Here is a 15,943-nt window from a genome sequence, read left to right as displayed (position 1 = left end):
TGTCACAGCCTACGTGGGGTACTTATTTTTCTGGCTCAGTAGCCCTTAGTGTCTGCGCACCGCCTTTAACATGTAGCATACTCTAACGTTTAGTTGTTCTCTTTTGAGAAAATAGTCCCTGCCTTTATACCAATTACTGTAGTTATTTCAGTTCTTTCTGCCTTTATCTGTTAAGGAAAGTTTTACTCAGCAGGTAAAAAGAGAAGTAACCAATAGAATTTACAGTTTGAACATTTCTGTAACTAATTCCATTAGATTATCTTTACCCAGCCCCTAAAATAATATATGATACATAATAAGCCCTCAAATATTTATTGAAATAAATGGCATAGCAGTTTTATATATTTTCAATAATATATGTGGAAATATATGTATAAATATATGTGTAAATATGTGTGTGTGTGTATGTGTGTTTTAATATGAAGCACCCTCATCTAGTCATCCCAATGTTATTATTTCTAGTAGCCTTTATTTGATGTCATACTACTGAGTTATGTATTACATAATAGGGAGGTAAAGGGAAGAAATGATCTTGGGTCAACCCTAACTTCATTTAAATTTTTAAAAAAATTTTTCAATAAAATGAACACCATCTTTGCTACAATGACAAAACTGGATTGGGAACCTGCTGTATTTGGTGGCAATTCTAAGCTCAATAGAATGCTTTGCTATTTATATTAACGAAAGACTTCTGTCTACATTTTGTTTTTAAAATATCATTTTGTATTGGTTTCAGATGCACAGCATAGTGGTTAGACAATCATAAAAAGCGTTTCCCTTGATATTTCCAGTACCCACCTGGCACCATACATTGTAATTGAAATATTATTTACTATATTCCCTATGCTGTACTTTACATCTTCGTGGTTATTTTGTAACTACCAATTTGTTCTTCTTAATCCTTTCACCCTTTTCACGCAGTTCCCCAACTCCCCTCCCCTCTGGCAACAACCAGTCCATTCTCTGAGTCTATGAGTCTGTTTCAATTTTGTTTATTTGTTTATTCTGTTCTTTAGATTCCACATGTAAGTGAAATCTTATGGTATTTGTCTTTCTATGTCTGACTTATTCCAGTGAGCTTAATACCCTCTAGGTCCGTCCATTCTGTTGCAAATGATAAGCTTTCATTCATTTTTATGGCTGAATAATATTCCATTATATATATATAAATAATGGGATATATATATATCCCAAGCTTTTTAATCCACTTGTCTATTGATGGATACTTGGGGTGTTTCCATATCTTGGCTATTATAAATAACAGTGCAATGAACATAGTGGTGCATATATCCTTGTGAATTAGTGTTTTGGGTTTCTTTGGATAAATACCCAGAAGTGCAATCACTGGGTCATAAGGAGGAACTGCAAATTAAAATAACAATGAGATGCCACCTCACACCTGTCAGAATGGCTATCATCAATAAATCCACAAATGACAGGTATTGTTGAAGATGTGGAGAAAAGGGAACCCTCAAGCACTGTTGATGGGAATGCAGATTGGTGCAGCCACTATGGAAATCAGTATGGAGGTCCCTCAAAAAATTAAAAATAGAACTGTCCACATTTCTTGAAGAGCATTTTAAGGGATTATTCCTCAACCCTCTTCAAGTTATAAGAAAGCAAAATTGGTTGTGCCAGGAGACAGTTTTTTAACAATTTATTCCTCTAGCTAAGAACAGTTAAGGCTTAAACCAGGTGCTTCTCAGCTAAGCTAGAGGGACAAGAGTACTATTGGAATGTTATCAGCCTTGGGCTCTTCTGTGTCATTAAAACTGGACCAGGAACCCTGGAGGGCATGATCATCCTTGTGTACCGGCCAAGAGTTATCACAGCACTCAGAAGGAGGACCCTGGGAGATGCCTAATAGTACAGGTGTTGTTCATTGTGGTATAGTCAGCAAGTTGTGGTTACTCTGTGGCTCCTGCAGACTGTTGAATAATCTCTCTACAACCTCTTTTTCTCTTTTTAAAGCTGTCAACTGACTGGTCAGAAGGTCATTCCACCTACCTATTATTTAGAGACTCGTGGTAATGGGTTTCCCCAAACTCGCCCCTACAGGCTGTAAGGGAAAGGCATAATGGTCTACGTTCCTTTCCGACCTAAGTAGTAGTTAAAGGGATAAAATAAAGACAGTCTTGAAAATGGGCAGAGCTCCAAATCTAGAGCTCTCTCTCCGTCCCTCTTCCTCCCTTCCTCCCTTCCTTCCCTCCCTTCCTCCCTTCCTTCCCTCCCTTCCTTCCCTCCCTTCCCTCCCCTCCCTTCCTTCCCTCCCTTCCCTTCCTTCCCTTCCTTCCTTTCCTTCCTTCCTTTCTCCCCTCCCCTCCCCTCCCCTCCCCTCCCCTCCCCTCCCCTCCCCTCCCCTCCCCTCCCCTCCCCTCCCCTCCCCTCCCCTCCCCTCCCCTCCCCTCCCCTCCCCTCCCCTCCCCTCCCCTCCCCTCCCCTCCCCTCCCCTTCCCCTTCCCCTTCCCCTTCCCCTTCCCCTTCCCCTTCCCCTTCCCCTCCTTTCTTCTTTTTTAAAAATCCTCATCACAATGGGAAGGAAAAATCTACTGCTAAAGAGTTGGTGATATGAGCCATCTTTTGTAAAACTTTTCAAAGTTTCTGGTTTTGTGGTATGTGTGTGCTATCTTTGAAAAAGTAATAATATCCTGGCCATTGTGGTTTAGTGATTGAGCCTTGATCCATGAGCCGGGAGTCAGGGTTCGATTCCAGTCAGGGCACATACCCAGGTTGTGGGCTCGATCCCCGGTTGGGAATGTGCAGGAGGCAGCCAGTCAATGAGAACTCTGTCATCACTGATGTTTCTATCTCTCTCTCCCTCTCTTTTCCTCTCAAATCAATTTTTTAAAAAAGAAAAAGTAATAATATCCATAATAAAAATTCTTTTAAAAGAACCATCAAAGGGTAAATTATGAAGTCCCTTTCTTACCTCAGACTTTAGTCTCAGAGGCAGTCATTGTTATCAGTTTCTTCTGAATCTTTCCAGAGATACCTGCCATCATGTCTGTATGTGCGTGTGTGTGCATACATTTATACACACACACATATGTGTATATATATATATGTGTATGTGTTCTTTTTTTTAAAAAAAATGTGTTTTTATTGATTTCAGATGGAAGGGAGAAGGCTAGAGAGAGAAACATCAATGATGAGAGAGAGTCATTGGTCGGCTGCCTCCTGCATGCCACATACTGGGGATCAAGCCTGCAACCAGGGCATGTGCTCTGACCAGGAACTGAACCTTGACCTCCTGGTTCATAGGTTAATGCTCAACCACTGAGCCAAGCTGGCTGGGCTCTATAGGTATCCTTTTGTTTCACTTTTTACATAAATGAATGCACACTGCTCTGTGTCTTTAACCTAGGAGTATTAGAGTACAAACTGTATCATCATGTATAGATCTACCTTAGTTTTTTAAATAGCTGTTTTGTAATTCATTATATAGATGTGCCCCATTTTATTTAACTAGTCTCTAATTAATGGCCATTGATGGGATCTCCTTTTAAAACTGCTTTTTTTTTTTTTTTTGTAGTTAAACCTTAACAACCCTAAAATTACTTACATAAAAGGCATACAAATCTCTGGGTAGGTTTTCTTTCCCTTTAAGGAATTTTGAATTCTCTTTGTTTTGTAACCCATTTTCCTAGTTGTCCTGCAATGTTTGTATTTTAAATAGCAGCCTCAGGGTACTGATCCTGATTTTGTTTTTAGTCAGTAGGGAATATAGTAAATGCGATTCTGGGGAGGGGGATGGTAATGGTATTTATAAGAGTAGAGGTCCCTGGAAGAGGAAGGAGACATGTATTTTTTTATTTTTCAATTACAGTTGACATACAATATTCTATTAGTTCTAGGTGTACGACATAGTTATTAGACATTTATATAACTTACAAAGTAAAGTGATCACCAGTATGATAAGTCTAGTATGTATCTAATACCATACATAGTTATTACAGTACTATTGACTATTTTCCCTAAGCTGTACTTTTCATCCCCATCACTGTTTTTGTAACTGGCAATTTGCACACCTTAATCCCTTCCCCTTTTTCACTCAGCCCCCAAACCCCTTCCCATCTAACAACCATCAAAATGTTCTCTGTAACTATGAGTTTGTTTCTGTTTTGTTTGTTCATTTATTTTGTTTTTTAGATTCTACATAAAAGTGAAATCATATGGTATTTGTCTTTCTCTTATTTCACTTAGCATAGTGCCCTCTAGGTCCATTCATGTTGTCGCACATGACAAGATTTCATTCTTTTTTATGGCTGGATAATATTCCATTGTATATATGTACCACTTCCTCTTTATCCATTTGTTTATAAGTGGGCATTTAGGTTGCTTCTGTATCTTGACTATTGTAAATAATGTTGCAATAAACATAGGGATGCATATGTCATTTTGAATTAGTCTTTTGGTTTCTTTCGATAAACACCAAGAAGTGGAATTGCTATGTCCTTCTTTGTCTCTTGTTATATAGCCTTTGTTTTAAAGTCTATTTTGTCTGATATCAGTATTGTTACCCCAGCTTTTTTTTTCATTTCCGTTTGCATGGAATATCTTTTTCCATCCCTTTACTTTTAGTCTGTGTGTATCTTTTGATCTGAAGTGGGTCTCTTGTAGGTAGCATATGTATGGGTATTGTTTTCTTATTTATTCAGCCACCTTATGTCCTTTGACTAGAGCATTTAATTCTTTTACATTTAAAGTAATTATTGATAGATATGTAGCTATTGCCAATTTATTATTCATATTTTGATGTTAAAATTTTTTTTTTCTTAAAGAAGTTCCTTTAACATTTCTTTGAATATTGGTTTGGTGGTGATGAATTCCTTTAACTTTTCATTTTCTGGGAAGCTCTTTGTCTGTCTTTAGATTCTAAATGGTAGCTTTGCTGGGTACAGTAATCTTGGTTGTACGTTCTTGTTTTTCATCACTTTGAATATTTTCTGCTAATCCCTTCTGACCTACAAAGTTTCTGTTGAAAAATCAGCTGACATTCTTATGGGAGCTCCCTTGTAGGTAACTAACTGCTTTTGTCTCACTGCTTTTAAGATTCTCCATTTGTCTTTAACCTTTGGCTTTTTAAAAAAAAAAAAATCTTTATTGATTTCAGAGAGAGGAAGGGAGGAGAGAGAGAAACATGAATGATGAGAGAGTCATTGATCGGCTGCAGCCTGCAACCCGGGCATGGGCCCTGACCAGGAATCGAACCTTGATCGCCTAGACCCTAGGTCGACGCTCAACCGCTGAGCCACGCCCGGCTGGGCAACCTTTGGCTTTTTAATTATGTTTCTTGCTGTGGACCTCTTTGGGTTAACTTGTTTGGCACTGCATTTCCTGGACTTGTATGCCTATTTACTTCACCAGGTTAGGGAAGTTTTCAGTCATTGTTTTTTCAAATAGGTTTTCAATTCCTTGCTCTTTCTCTTCTCCATCTGGTACCCCTATGATGCAGATGTTGGTACACTTGATGTCTTAGTAGGCCCCTTACTATTCTCATTTTTAAAAATTCTTCTTTTCTTTTTCTTGTTCTGAATTGGTGTTTTCTGCTACTTTGTCTTCCAGATTGCTGATTTGACCCTCTCCTTCATCTAATCTTTGTTGATTCCCTGTAATGTATTATTTATTTCAGTTATTGTATTTTTCATTTCTGACTGGTCCTTTTTTATGTTTTTTATCTCCATTATTATGTTTTATATGTCTTTGTTAAACTTCTTGCACAGTTAATTTACTGTTCTCCTATGTTCATTGAGCATCCTTATAACCAGTGTTTTGATCTCTGTGTCTGGTAGTTTGCTGGTCTCCATTTCGTTTAGTTCTTTTTCTGGACTCTGTTCATTTGGGATATATATATATATATATATATATATATATATATGTCTTCTCATTTTAGCTGCCTCTCTGTGTTTTTTTCTGTGTATTAGGTAGATCTTTTATGTCTTCCAGGCATGGCAGGGGGCCTTAGTAGTAGGTGTCCTGTGGGGCCCAGTGGCACAATATCCCAGGTACTCCAGGTGTGTCTCTTGTGGGGTTTGTGTGCCGTCTTGATTGCTGTTGGCATGTCAGTGTGAGGGATTGACCCTCAGAATAATTGCCTGTGAGTACTGAAAGCAGGCCTGTTTTTCCAAGTCCATCATTAAAGCCTGGTATTTTTTCCTAATAGAATAACCCAAAGCCAGTTTTTAAACAATCCTCCAGTTTATATTTCAGGGAAGCTGGATATTTTTCTGTGTTATTTTTTCCCCCTGGAGCCATAGAACTCTAGCTTGTTAGTTTTTTGTTGTTGTTTTTTTAAAATATATTTTTATTGATTTCAGAGAGAGAGGAAAGGAGAGGGAGAGAGAGACAGAAACACCTATGATGAGAGAGTCATTGATTGGCTGCCTCCTGCATGCCCCCCACCGGGGATCAAGCCTGCAACCCAGGCATGCGCCCTGACTGGGAATCAAACCTCGGTCTCCCAGATCATAGGTCGATGCTCAACCACTGAGCCACGCCTGACTGGGCAGCTTGTTAGTTTTATTTATTTATTTATTTATTTATTTTTAAATATATATTGATTTCAGAGAGAGGAAAGGAGAGGGAGAGAGAGAGATAGAAACATCAATGATGAGAGAGTCATTGATCAGCTGCAGCCCGAAACCTGGGGATGTGCCCTGACCGGGAATCGAATCCTGATCGCCTGGATCATCCTAGGTCGATGATCAACCGCTGAGCCACGCCCCGCCGGGCAGCTTGTTAGTTTTAAAGAGTTGGTTGTTAACACCTCTAAAAGTCATGAACCAAAGAATAAAAAACTAATGGTGTACATTTAAATATTTTTATTTATTGATTTGAGAGAGAGAGAGAGAGACATCTGTTTGTTGTTCCACTTATTTGTGCATTCATTGGTTGCTTCTTGTATGTGCCATGACTAGAGATTGAACCCGCAACCTTGGCATATCAGAACGATGCTCTAACCAACTGAGGTACCCAAGTAGGGCCTAATTGTGTACATTTTATACTACAAGTTTCTTTTTTGTTTTTTTTTTTTTGGTAACAAAATCTTGTGCTATCCCTTATTTTAGTGGTTTTTATTTATTTGTATTCTGTGGTTATTAATCAAGGTGTTTAACTCAAAATAGTTAATACACTCATACATATGTTAAGTTACAGATGTTTTTTTAACCTGAAATTAAGATAATAAATTTATTAATTTATAAAATAAAATTAAGCTTGCCCAGCCAGTGTGGCTAAGTGGTTGAGCATTGACCTATGATCCAGGAGATCTGGGTTTGATTCCCTGTCAGGGCACATGCTCAGGTTGCAGGCTCAATCCCCAGCAGGGGGCATGCAGGAGACAGCCAATCAGTGACTCTCGTCATTGATGTTTCTCTCATTCCCTCTCCCTTCCTCTCTCTTGGAAATCAATAAAAATATATTTTAAAAATTTAAAAAATGTTTGTCTTACCTTTTGGGTAGTCTCTCAAAAGAAAATTAAAAATTTACATATATCAAGACACTAATGGATATACCTTTCTTTCTGGGGAAGGAAGACAGGTATTGCTGCTATTATACTGTATGTAATAAGAGCAACAGCCATCCACAGTGTTACGTATTCTTGATGCAACAATGTTTCTTTTTAGTTAAAGCAGTTAGTAATGGATAAAGGCCTGTTAGATAATCTGGTTTACCTATCGTCACAGAGTGGTCACACTTGTTGAACCTGATATTTGTTCAGATCAGATAAATTTGCTTCAGGCTCTGCTATCTCTTGGCTTTTACATTCTGTCACCCTGGCTCTGCACATACTTAAAATAATTGTGTAAGATCCTATGTTTGGAAAACTAAAATATGACATGAATATATGAATCTTGCTTTATTAGAGGGCAAAAGTGGCAAGGTATGGATATTTCATAAGTTGTGCCCTGTTTCCTAAAAGAAATAGATAACTTACTCATTATAGTGGTAATTCTCAGGAAAATCATCTGCGTTGGAGATGGAGAAGTTTCTACAAGTACTGTATAATTGAGAAAAGGACCTGAAAATGAGAATAAGAATGATCTTTGAATTTTTACTTGTTGATTTGATTCAGGCCTTCATTCAGCCTGACCCTGGAATGTGAAATTTCATAAGATAACCAAAGTAACAGAATAAAAAGTTTTCTGGTGAAACTAAATGCATAGAAACATTTTTCTGGTGAAAATTGTGAAACAATTTTACCTAGTTGGCATATTATAATATATGGCATTACATTTTTTTTGCTAATTTTTCCATGTAATGTTAATCCTTGAAGTTCTTAGTCGTAGTTTTTTCCACTCAGTCTGTGATAAATATGAAAGCAGCCAAAGGAAACACATAGTCACCAAGTCATAATGAGACCACATTTAAAAAAGAATGATAACAACATCCTGGGGACAGGCTGGTGCTGCTCAGTTTGGGCCAGGACTGGAACGAAGAGGAGAAAGATCATAGAAGTTCATATTTACATTGTGACTTGGAAGTGAGAGAGAAACTCCTTAAGGTGAGGGTATTGGAATGAACTTCTTTTAAGTTTTGGAGAAATTACATACCGTATTCTTTGTTTAAGGGGCTCAGATTAAAATCACAGTCAAAAGAGGAAAGAGAAACTAGATTTGTCAGCAACAGAGGACAGGATTCAGTGCTTTAAAAGCGTTCTTCAGTTAGCACTGTTTCTCCGCTTCCTTTCTGTGCCGTGCTTGTCCTGCCCTCCCACTTGCTGGAATTTAATGGAGGTTCACAAGGATGTTTTGGCAGTGATGCCTGGGTCGGCATTGTGCAGGTTTTATGTTCTGAAAACTCTTGGGGGAAATGAATTCAATAAATGTTTTTAAAAAGACAGTTCCTTCTAAAAGAGAAATCATCTTTGATGTGACATCTTACCTGAGATAGAAATTCGATGTACTTCCAGTGGAGTATGTCCTGTCTCTATATAGAAAATAACATAAAAATATGTACTTTTAAAATTATTTCTTTTTGATTAATTAGAGAGAGAGAGAGAGAGAGAAAGGGGGGGGAGAAACACTGATTTGTTAATTCCACTTATTCTTGCATTCACTGGTGGTTTCTAGTATGTACTGTGACCAGGGATCAAATCCACAACCTTGGCATATCAAGATGACACTCTAACCAACTGAGCTACTCAGCCAGGGCAAAATAAGTAATTTTTTAAAAAAGTGATGGGATTAAATAATTAATACTCCAAATGTATAGATCCTTGGCATGTGGAATTGAAGGAAAGGTTCCTTATCAGTGGGAATTTACTTCTGTCTTTACTTTTCTTTGTTTTTATTTCATTGTACTTGAAAATTTTTCTAGAAGCAAGACTCCTTCCAGAAGCAAATATGACTTGGAAAGGGTGGCCTGGGGAAGTAGTCTTGACTCTTTTGGTTGTTGTTGCCACTTACTTTCCTTTTACTTTATCAAATTACGATATAACTAGGCAGGAAGGCGTGGAGGAAACACTATGTCCTGTTTCTTTAACCCCAGTGCAGACAGTGTTAGGATATCGTCCTGACAGGGGGATGGAAATATAAGGAATGAAAGAGCCCCAAACTCAATGACTGGCATTGGTAAAGAATCCATATTTCATTATTGGAAATCTAAAATTATCTGGATGGATTTGAAAGCTGTTAACAATATGTGGGGAAGTAGATTAATCAACAGTTTTCTCTGTTTAACCATGTAGAGATGAACATGTAAATGTGGGTACTGGATGCCATCTTTCCTGATTTTGCTGCTAAAGTCATTGTCATTCCTTTAAAATAAGATCCCTATTGACATATTTCTGTTTCAATTGATGTCACTCTCATTTTGTTGGTGACTCTTCATGAAACCTTGAAGGAAGACTGGAGTTTTTCCCCATCTCTTTACCCTAGCTGTGATGATTTTTCTTCTTGCATTCAACCCTTCCTCTCACTTCCTGATGTAGCCACCCTGGTTCAGGCTGCCTGCACTGTTGAAATTACCTTCTAAATCTCCTTCCACTTATTGTCACTGTGCCCATCCCCAGTTCACCCCCAGTTAGCTCATTGGCATTGAGTTACAAGATAATCTTCCTCCCTAAGCTTCAGGAATCATAAATGGTCTCTACTGTTTACCTTCCAGGTGTGTGGGAAGCTCCTTTAACTGCAAATAAGTTTTGAGATCCTCAAGGGGATCTCACTGATGCTAATAATTAGGGGTGTTCTTTTCCCTGGTAAGGTGGCAAGGGGCGGTGGGGCGGTCGCACGGAGTTGGGCAAGGGCTTACAAAGTTTGATTGACAGAAGAGATGCCATTCTCTTTCTTGTTGGCACTAACCAGAAGGAAGTATGGTAGTGACATCCAGCTGGGAGATCCACTGGGAGATACGAGTTTCCTTGTTGAAAGCCTACAGGATGAATATAAACTCTAGCTATTTTTCATGCCCCTTGACAGCCTGGCAGTTGTCATCTTCTCCAAGCTTGTTTTCCATGAATTACTTGTAGGAGCCTCCTGCTGTCGTCAAAGTGTTCTTTTTGTTTTCTGAATACAAACATTCCCACTTCCATGCCACTGACTGTGATGCTTAAGATACCTCTTCTCCTTTAAACCATACACTATTTTCAGTATTCCCCCAACATTTCTTTGTGATCACCACTACCATAAATACATACTGTCTGAACGTTCCTGAATGTTCCGTTGCTTTTTAATATCATTTTTGTTTAATCAATAAAAATTTACTGAGGGTTTGTGTCAGGCAGTATGCTGGAGATTCAACTGAAAACAGTTTTCTTGTCTTAGGAGTTTACATTTTAATGAGTGGAACAAATCTACCACCAAGTGCAGTTGAGTAAGATTTAATAGGTTTCCGAATCAAGTAAATTAACTTGGGTTATGGAGGGGCAGTCAGGGAAGGTTTTCTATAGGAAAGCAATTTTTAGAACTAAAATCTCCAAACGTAGGAAAGCAATTTTCAGAACTAAAATCTCCAAACATTTTATGGCAGCATGTTTTGATCCATGCCATTTTAATATTTAAAGCTATTTTTTTCTTGTTCTTAAATGTTAACTTTTATTAATATCTATATCATTGATGGTTACTATCTTCTTAATAATAGCCTCTCAAATGTTAAGAAAAACCTCTTAACTCCCCTTTTAGACAAAATAAACATAATTTCCTCAAAGGTGCCACAGCTTTATAACTGATTATTTGAAATTTTTATACTGTTGAGTCCAAAAGAATGCACAGATAGGCTGATCCAAAAAACACAAATGACCAGGATTTTGTTAAAACCAGATTCTGACTCAGTGGGGTGGGGCAGGACCTGAGGTTTTATATTTCTAAGAAGCTCTCTGGTGATGCTGAAGCTGCTTACAGATTGAATATGTTCTGAGTGACAGGGATTTAGAGACTGTTAAGGGACAAAGAATTAAGATGAAAACAAGTAAAGCTTTGTGTTTCTTCTAATTATATGTAGGGATCCTGCAGTGTATAGATTCTGTTAACTCTGTTTTACTCTCATTAATATAAATCAACAAATTACCCAGCTGGGTTGGCCTCATCTCCCTGCACCCAGAAATAGTGAATCTTGCCAGTGATTTGACTAGAAAGCTTCTGTTCTTCACCCCACCACTCCCCGGGGAATGCGTTTCCTTCACGTCATAGGGAGCTATGATAAGGTATGCTCCCACCTAATTGAGGCTGATATGATTCCCTGTGGCCCCCCAGGCACTGAGTAATAGGGAACTCCATCTTTGGCAGAAGGAAGTGTTCCTTTTGGCATTCTGCCTCCACCCAACTAGTTTGTTTAACAGCTGGGCTCCAGGAATGGCATCTGAGGCAAGTCTGTATCCTACAGGACCTGGCGGAAAATTTCATCATGAGCTTTTAAGATTCCCATTAGAAATTCTCATAACTTGTGGGAACCTTGGCTGTTGAGTGACCTGCCCATGACCTTTTAAAGGGGCAAGCCAGAATGAAATGCAGCTCTCTTTATTCTGCCTGAGTGTTTCCCCGATGATTTTCTCTGGAGTTTTCACTCTCTTCTGCTCTGCAGATATTCTTGCAGACTGCAGACAGGAAAGCAGTTCCTATAGACAGTTTGTTCCCGAGTCTTTACAACCAAAGCTAGAAAGTATTATTTCTGTCATCTTCCTGGGGAACTTTGCTATGGAATTCCCCCTAACGACTGGATTGCAACAATGGCTTTTAGATTCAAGAGATCTGTCTCATCACAAAGCGGGAAATGATGATGTCAGGCTGGTGAGGAGGAGTTGGTCAGTGGCCCGGTACAGTGGTTTCATACGTTAGCATGTATCACCTAGGGGCCCTGTACCCCTAGAATCTCTGAATCAGCAGATCTGGAAAAGAGCCTAAGAATCTGTAACATCCTCTTTCCTCCCCATGTCTTATGATGCGGTTACATAAAAGGTGATTGTTACAATCAGGGAGGTGGGCACGTGTTCACATTGGCACATGCATTGTTGATTGTGTTGGCCAATATTACCGCCCAATCTACGTAGGTTTATTAGCTAAACAAAACAAAGAGACCCAAGGAAGCAGCACCTCTTCTAATGTTCTTTTGTGGTAACGTAGCCTATGTCCCACGAGGCCTCTTGGTTTGCACTAGTAGAGACCTGATCTTCTAGAGTAAGGAGATACTGAATCATAGGATGGGGGCGGGTGGCAAACTTGCTTCTCATTCATCTTCTGATCAGGAAAATACATGTTTTCCAAAATGATTATTTTTAAATGGAATGAATATGTGTGGGGTTTTTTAAAAAATATGTGTTTTTGATGGCTGAGATGGGGAAAGGGAAGGGGAAATTTGATTGATCTGGCTATTTCTATCCCTCTAAATTCCTTAGCTGTACCTTGTTTACATCACATGAATAAGATGGTTGATTTTGTTTGTTTCTGCTAGTATGCCTTGTTTCTTAAAGGTGACTAATGCTACACTTTCTATTGAAGCAGTTCTGGAGCATCCCAGGAGATACACAGTGATCTGGACCTTGGTCTTGGTGACCTTCCTTCGGATGAGGAGGAAGTCATCAACAGTTCTGATGAAGACAATGTCAGCTCTGATTCTAGCAAAGGGGAGCCTGACCTGCTGGGAGATAAACAGGTAGATGTTGGTATTTAATTGTGTCTACTTTTGTGTTTGTTGGTCTCCCATGACACTCAGAAACAATATTTATCAATATCATAGATACAAAATTATAGTTCTCTTGAAATTTATAAAACATTTTTCTAATTTAAATTTAATTTCTTGTAAGAGTAGCCCACATAACATCTGGCTGTGAAAATCAGCGAGGATGCCTGTCTTTCAGTCCTGACGAGACGGAAAGCTGCTGGAAACCCAGGTGTCCTCTTCAAGGGCCCACATACAGACTGTGCTTACAGGCGCTCACACTGGGCTCTGGTGTTGGCACAGTGGCTCAGAGGGGCACCAGAGACATACAAGGAGAAACTGAGTTGTGTGTCTTCGGGATGAGGGCTGGAGGGACGGCTGCCGTTGTCCCTGTGTTGAGCACTCCTGCTGCACAGCCAACAGGCACCATCTCTCTTTGTGTTGAGCCCTCCCTCCACACTGACAAATCTGAACCTGTATTAGCCTGGTGAACTCCACTAGCTCTACTAAGGACTACCTGAGACCCTGCCTCACCCAACTCAAGCATGGCCCCAGGCTCTTTCCTTGGCAACCAGCCTGGGCCGGCTTTGCGGTTTTTCTTAAAAACCTCTCTAGGAATTCTGGTCAAGCTGGTGCTGGGGGGTTGGGGGTGGTACCAAAGATATATAGGGAGCAACTGAGTTGTGTCACTTCAGGGCAAGGGCTGGAAGGATGGCTGCCATTGTCCCTGTGTTGAACCATTTCTCCATGTGGCCAAACCTGATTATGCGTTAGCCTGGTGAATTCTACTAGCTCCATCCTGATGACTCCCTGAGACCCTGTCCTGCTGTAAAGATCAGCTGGCCTCGGTGTACCCTGAGACTTTTGCTGAGTGGCCCAAGGCTTAGCACTAGTGCCAGATATGAATCTGTATTAACTTGGTGAACACTACTCACCCAACCCTAGTGACTCCCTGATGCCCTGCCTCACCCAACTCTTGTACTGACTGAGGTTCTTTCAGTGGCTGAGCCTTATAAGCAGCTGGCAGCGTGTCTTGGGGAGCCTTGGGTTTTTTGCTTATGTGCCCTAGGCCCAGTACTGGTGGCTGCTGGACTTGGATCACAGCATGGCCTCTCCTATACCCATCCAGGCCCAGCACAGGCAGCTACCAACTGCAGATTGCTTCATAGCTCCTAACAGGTAGTCCTGGGCCAGTCACAGTCAGTGTTTGACATTGATCTGCACTGGAGTCCTCTAGAGGTCCCAGAACTGACACACCCAGTGGCTGGCTTCACACCACAACAAATTAGCTCCATAAGAGGCACACCCAAAGGGTTATATTGGCAGGCATCAGAACCCACTGGGGTGAATCCCACTGCATGGGATCAGTCCCCGCAGAGCAGCTCATAAGCTATGGTCATGCCCAGTACTCATAGCCAGTCAGCCTGAGGGTCAGTTTCACCCACTGATGTCCCAACAATAATCAAGTCTCAACTACAACAGTAGTGGACACACAACCTACAGAAGGGACACTCCTGGAGCACCCAGCTGAGGTCCATCGGAGAGACTGCTCCACTGTACCCCACCTAATACATAAGGCCACCCCTGCCAAGACTGGGAGATGTGACAGACCTACTTAATACATAGAAACAAACACAGAGAGGCAGCCAAAATGAGGAAGCAAAGAAAAATGTCTCAAATGAAAGAACAGGAGAAGTCTCCAGAGAAAGAACTAAATGAAATGGAGGCAAGCAGTCTACCAGATACAGAGTTCAAAACACTGGCTATAAGCATGTTTAAGGAACTTAGTGAGAACTTCAGCAAAAAGATAGTAAACATAAAAATGGACATAGAAACCACATTGATATTTTTGAGCATTTAATCCCCAAAATAAAGAATACAATAACTGAAATGACACAGTAGATTAGGAGAAGCAGAAGATCCAATCAGTGATTTGGAAGATAAGATAGCAGAAAACACCCATTCAAACCAGGAAAAAGAAAGAAGAATTTTTTAAAATGTGGACAGTTTATGGGACCTCTGGGACAACATCAAGCATACCAACATTTGCAAATGATTGAGAACCTATTTGAAAAACTAATGACTGAAAATTTCCCTAACCTGGTGAAGGAAATAGACATACTTGTCCTGGAAGTGCAGAGAGACCCAATCAAGATGAACCCAAAGAGGCACACACCAAGACACATCATAATTAAAATGGCAGAGGTTAAAGACAAAGAGAGACTCTTAAAAGTAGCAAGAGAAAGATAGTTACTTATAAAGGAGCTCCCATAAGATTGTCAGATGATTTCTCAACAGAAACTTTTTAGGCCAGAGGGATTGGCACAAAATATTTAAAGTGATAAAGAATAAGGACCTAGAACCAAGACTACTCTACCCAGCAAGGGTATGAATTAAAATTGAAGTAGAGATACTTTGTTCTAATACTCCCCAGGTTTCTGGTCTATAGATCACTGACAAGGATCATTCAAAATGAAAAAAAGTGATGTTAAAATTCAAGGTAAAGAACTTCCCAGACAAGAACAAGCTAGAGGAGTTCATCACCACTAAATCAGTATTACAAGAAATGTTAAAAGGACTTCTTTAAGAAGAAAGAGGGTGGGGAAGGGAACATAAATATGAATAATAAAATAACAACTACATACCTATCAACAATCACTTTAAATGTAAATGGATTAAATGCTTCAATCAAAAGACTAAGGATGGTCAGAAACCACAGGAAAGTCACCATTTCAGTAAAAGTACCCATAACAATAAAAACAAATAAAACTTAAAAAAAAAAAAAAAGACATAGTGTGGCTGAATGGATAAGAAAACAAGACCCAGCACTGTCTGGTTTGGCTTAGTGGTT

At 39.6% G+C, this 15,943-nt stretch overlaps 1 protein-coding gene across 2 annotated transcripts in view; it reads left to right on the top strand.

Annotated features, from left to right (window-relative positions):
- Window positions 1-15,943, top strand: part of FGD6 (FYVE, RhoGEF and PH domain containing 6) — a 107,970-nt gene that overhangs the window by 28,975 nt on the left and 63,052 nt on the right. The window contains exon 3 of one of the 2 annotated variants that reach the window (XM_016221771.2): window positions 12,936-13,086. In XM_016221771.2, coding sequence (XP_016077257.2) covers window positions 12,936-13,086 — 151 coding nt within the window. Of the gene's footprint in view, window positions 1-12,932; window positions 13,087-15,943 lie in introns of both variants that reach the window. The other variant, XM_016221770.2, reaches the window with a different exon arrangement.

The sequence above is a fragment of the Miniopterus natalensis genome, chromosome 2, assembly GCF_054644295.1.
Source record: "Miniopterus natalensis isolate mMinNat1 chromosome 2, mMinNat1.hap1, whole genome shotgun sequence".
Classification (NCBI taxonomy): domain Eukaryota; kingdom Metazoa; phylum Chordata; class Mammalia; order Chiroptera; family Miniopteridae; genus Miniopterus; species Miniopterus natalensis.
Note: the sequence above shows the minus strand (reverse complement) of the source record. Positions and strands in the feature narration are given on the sequence as shown.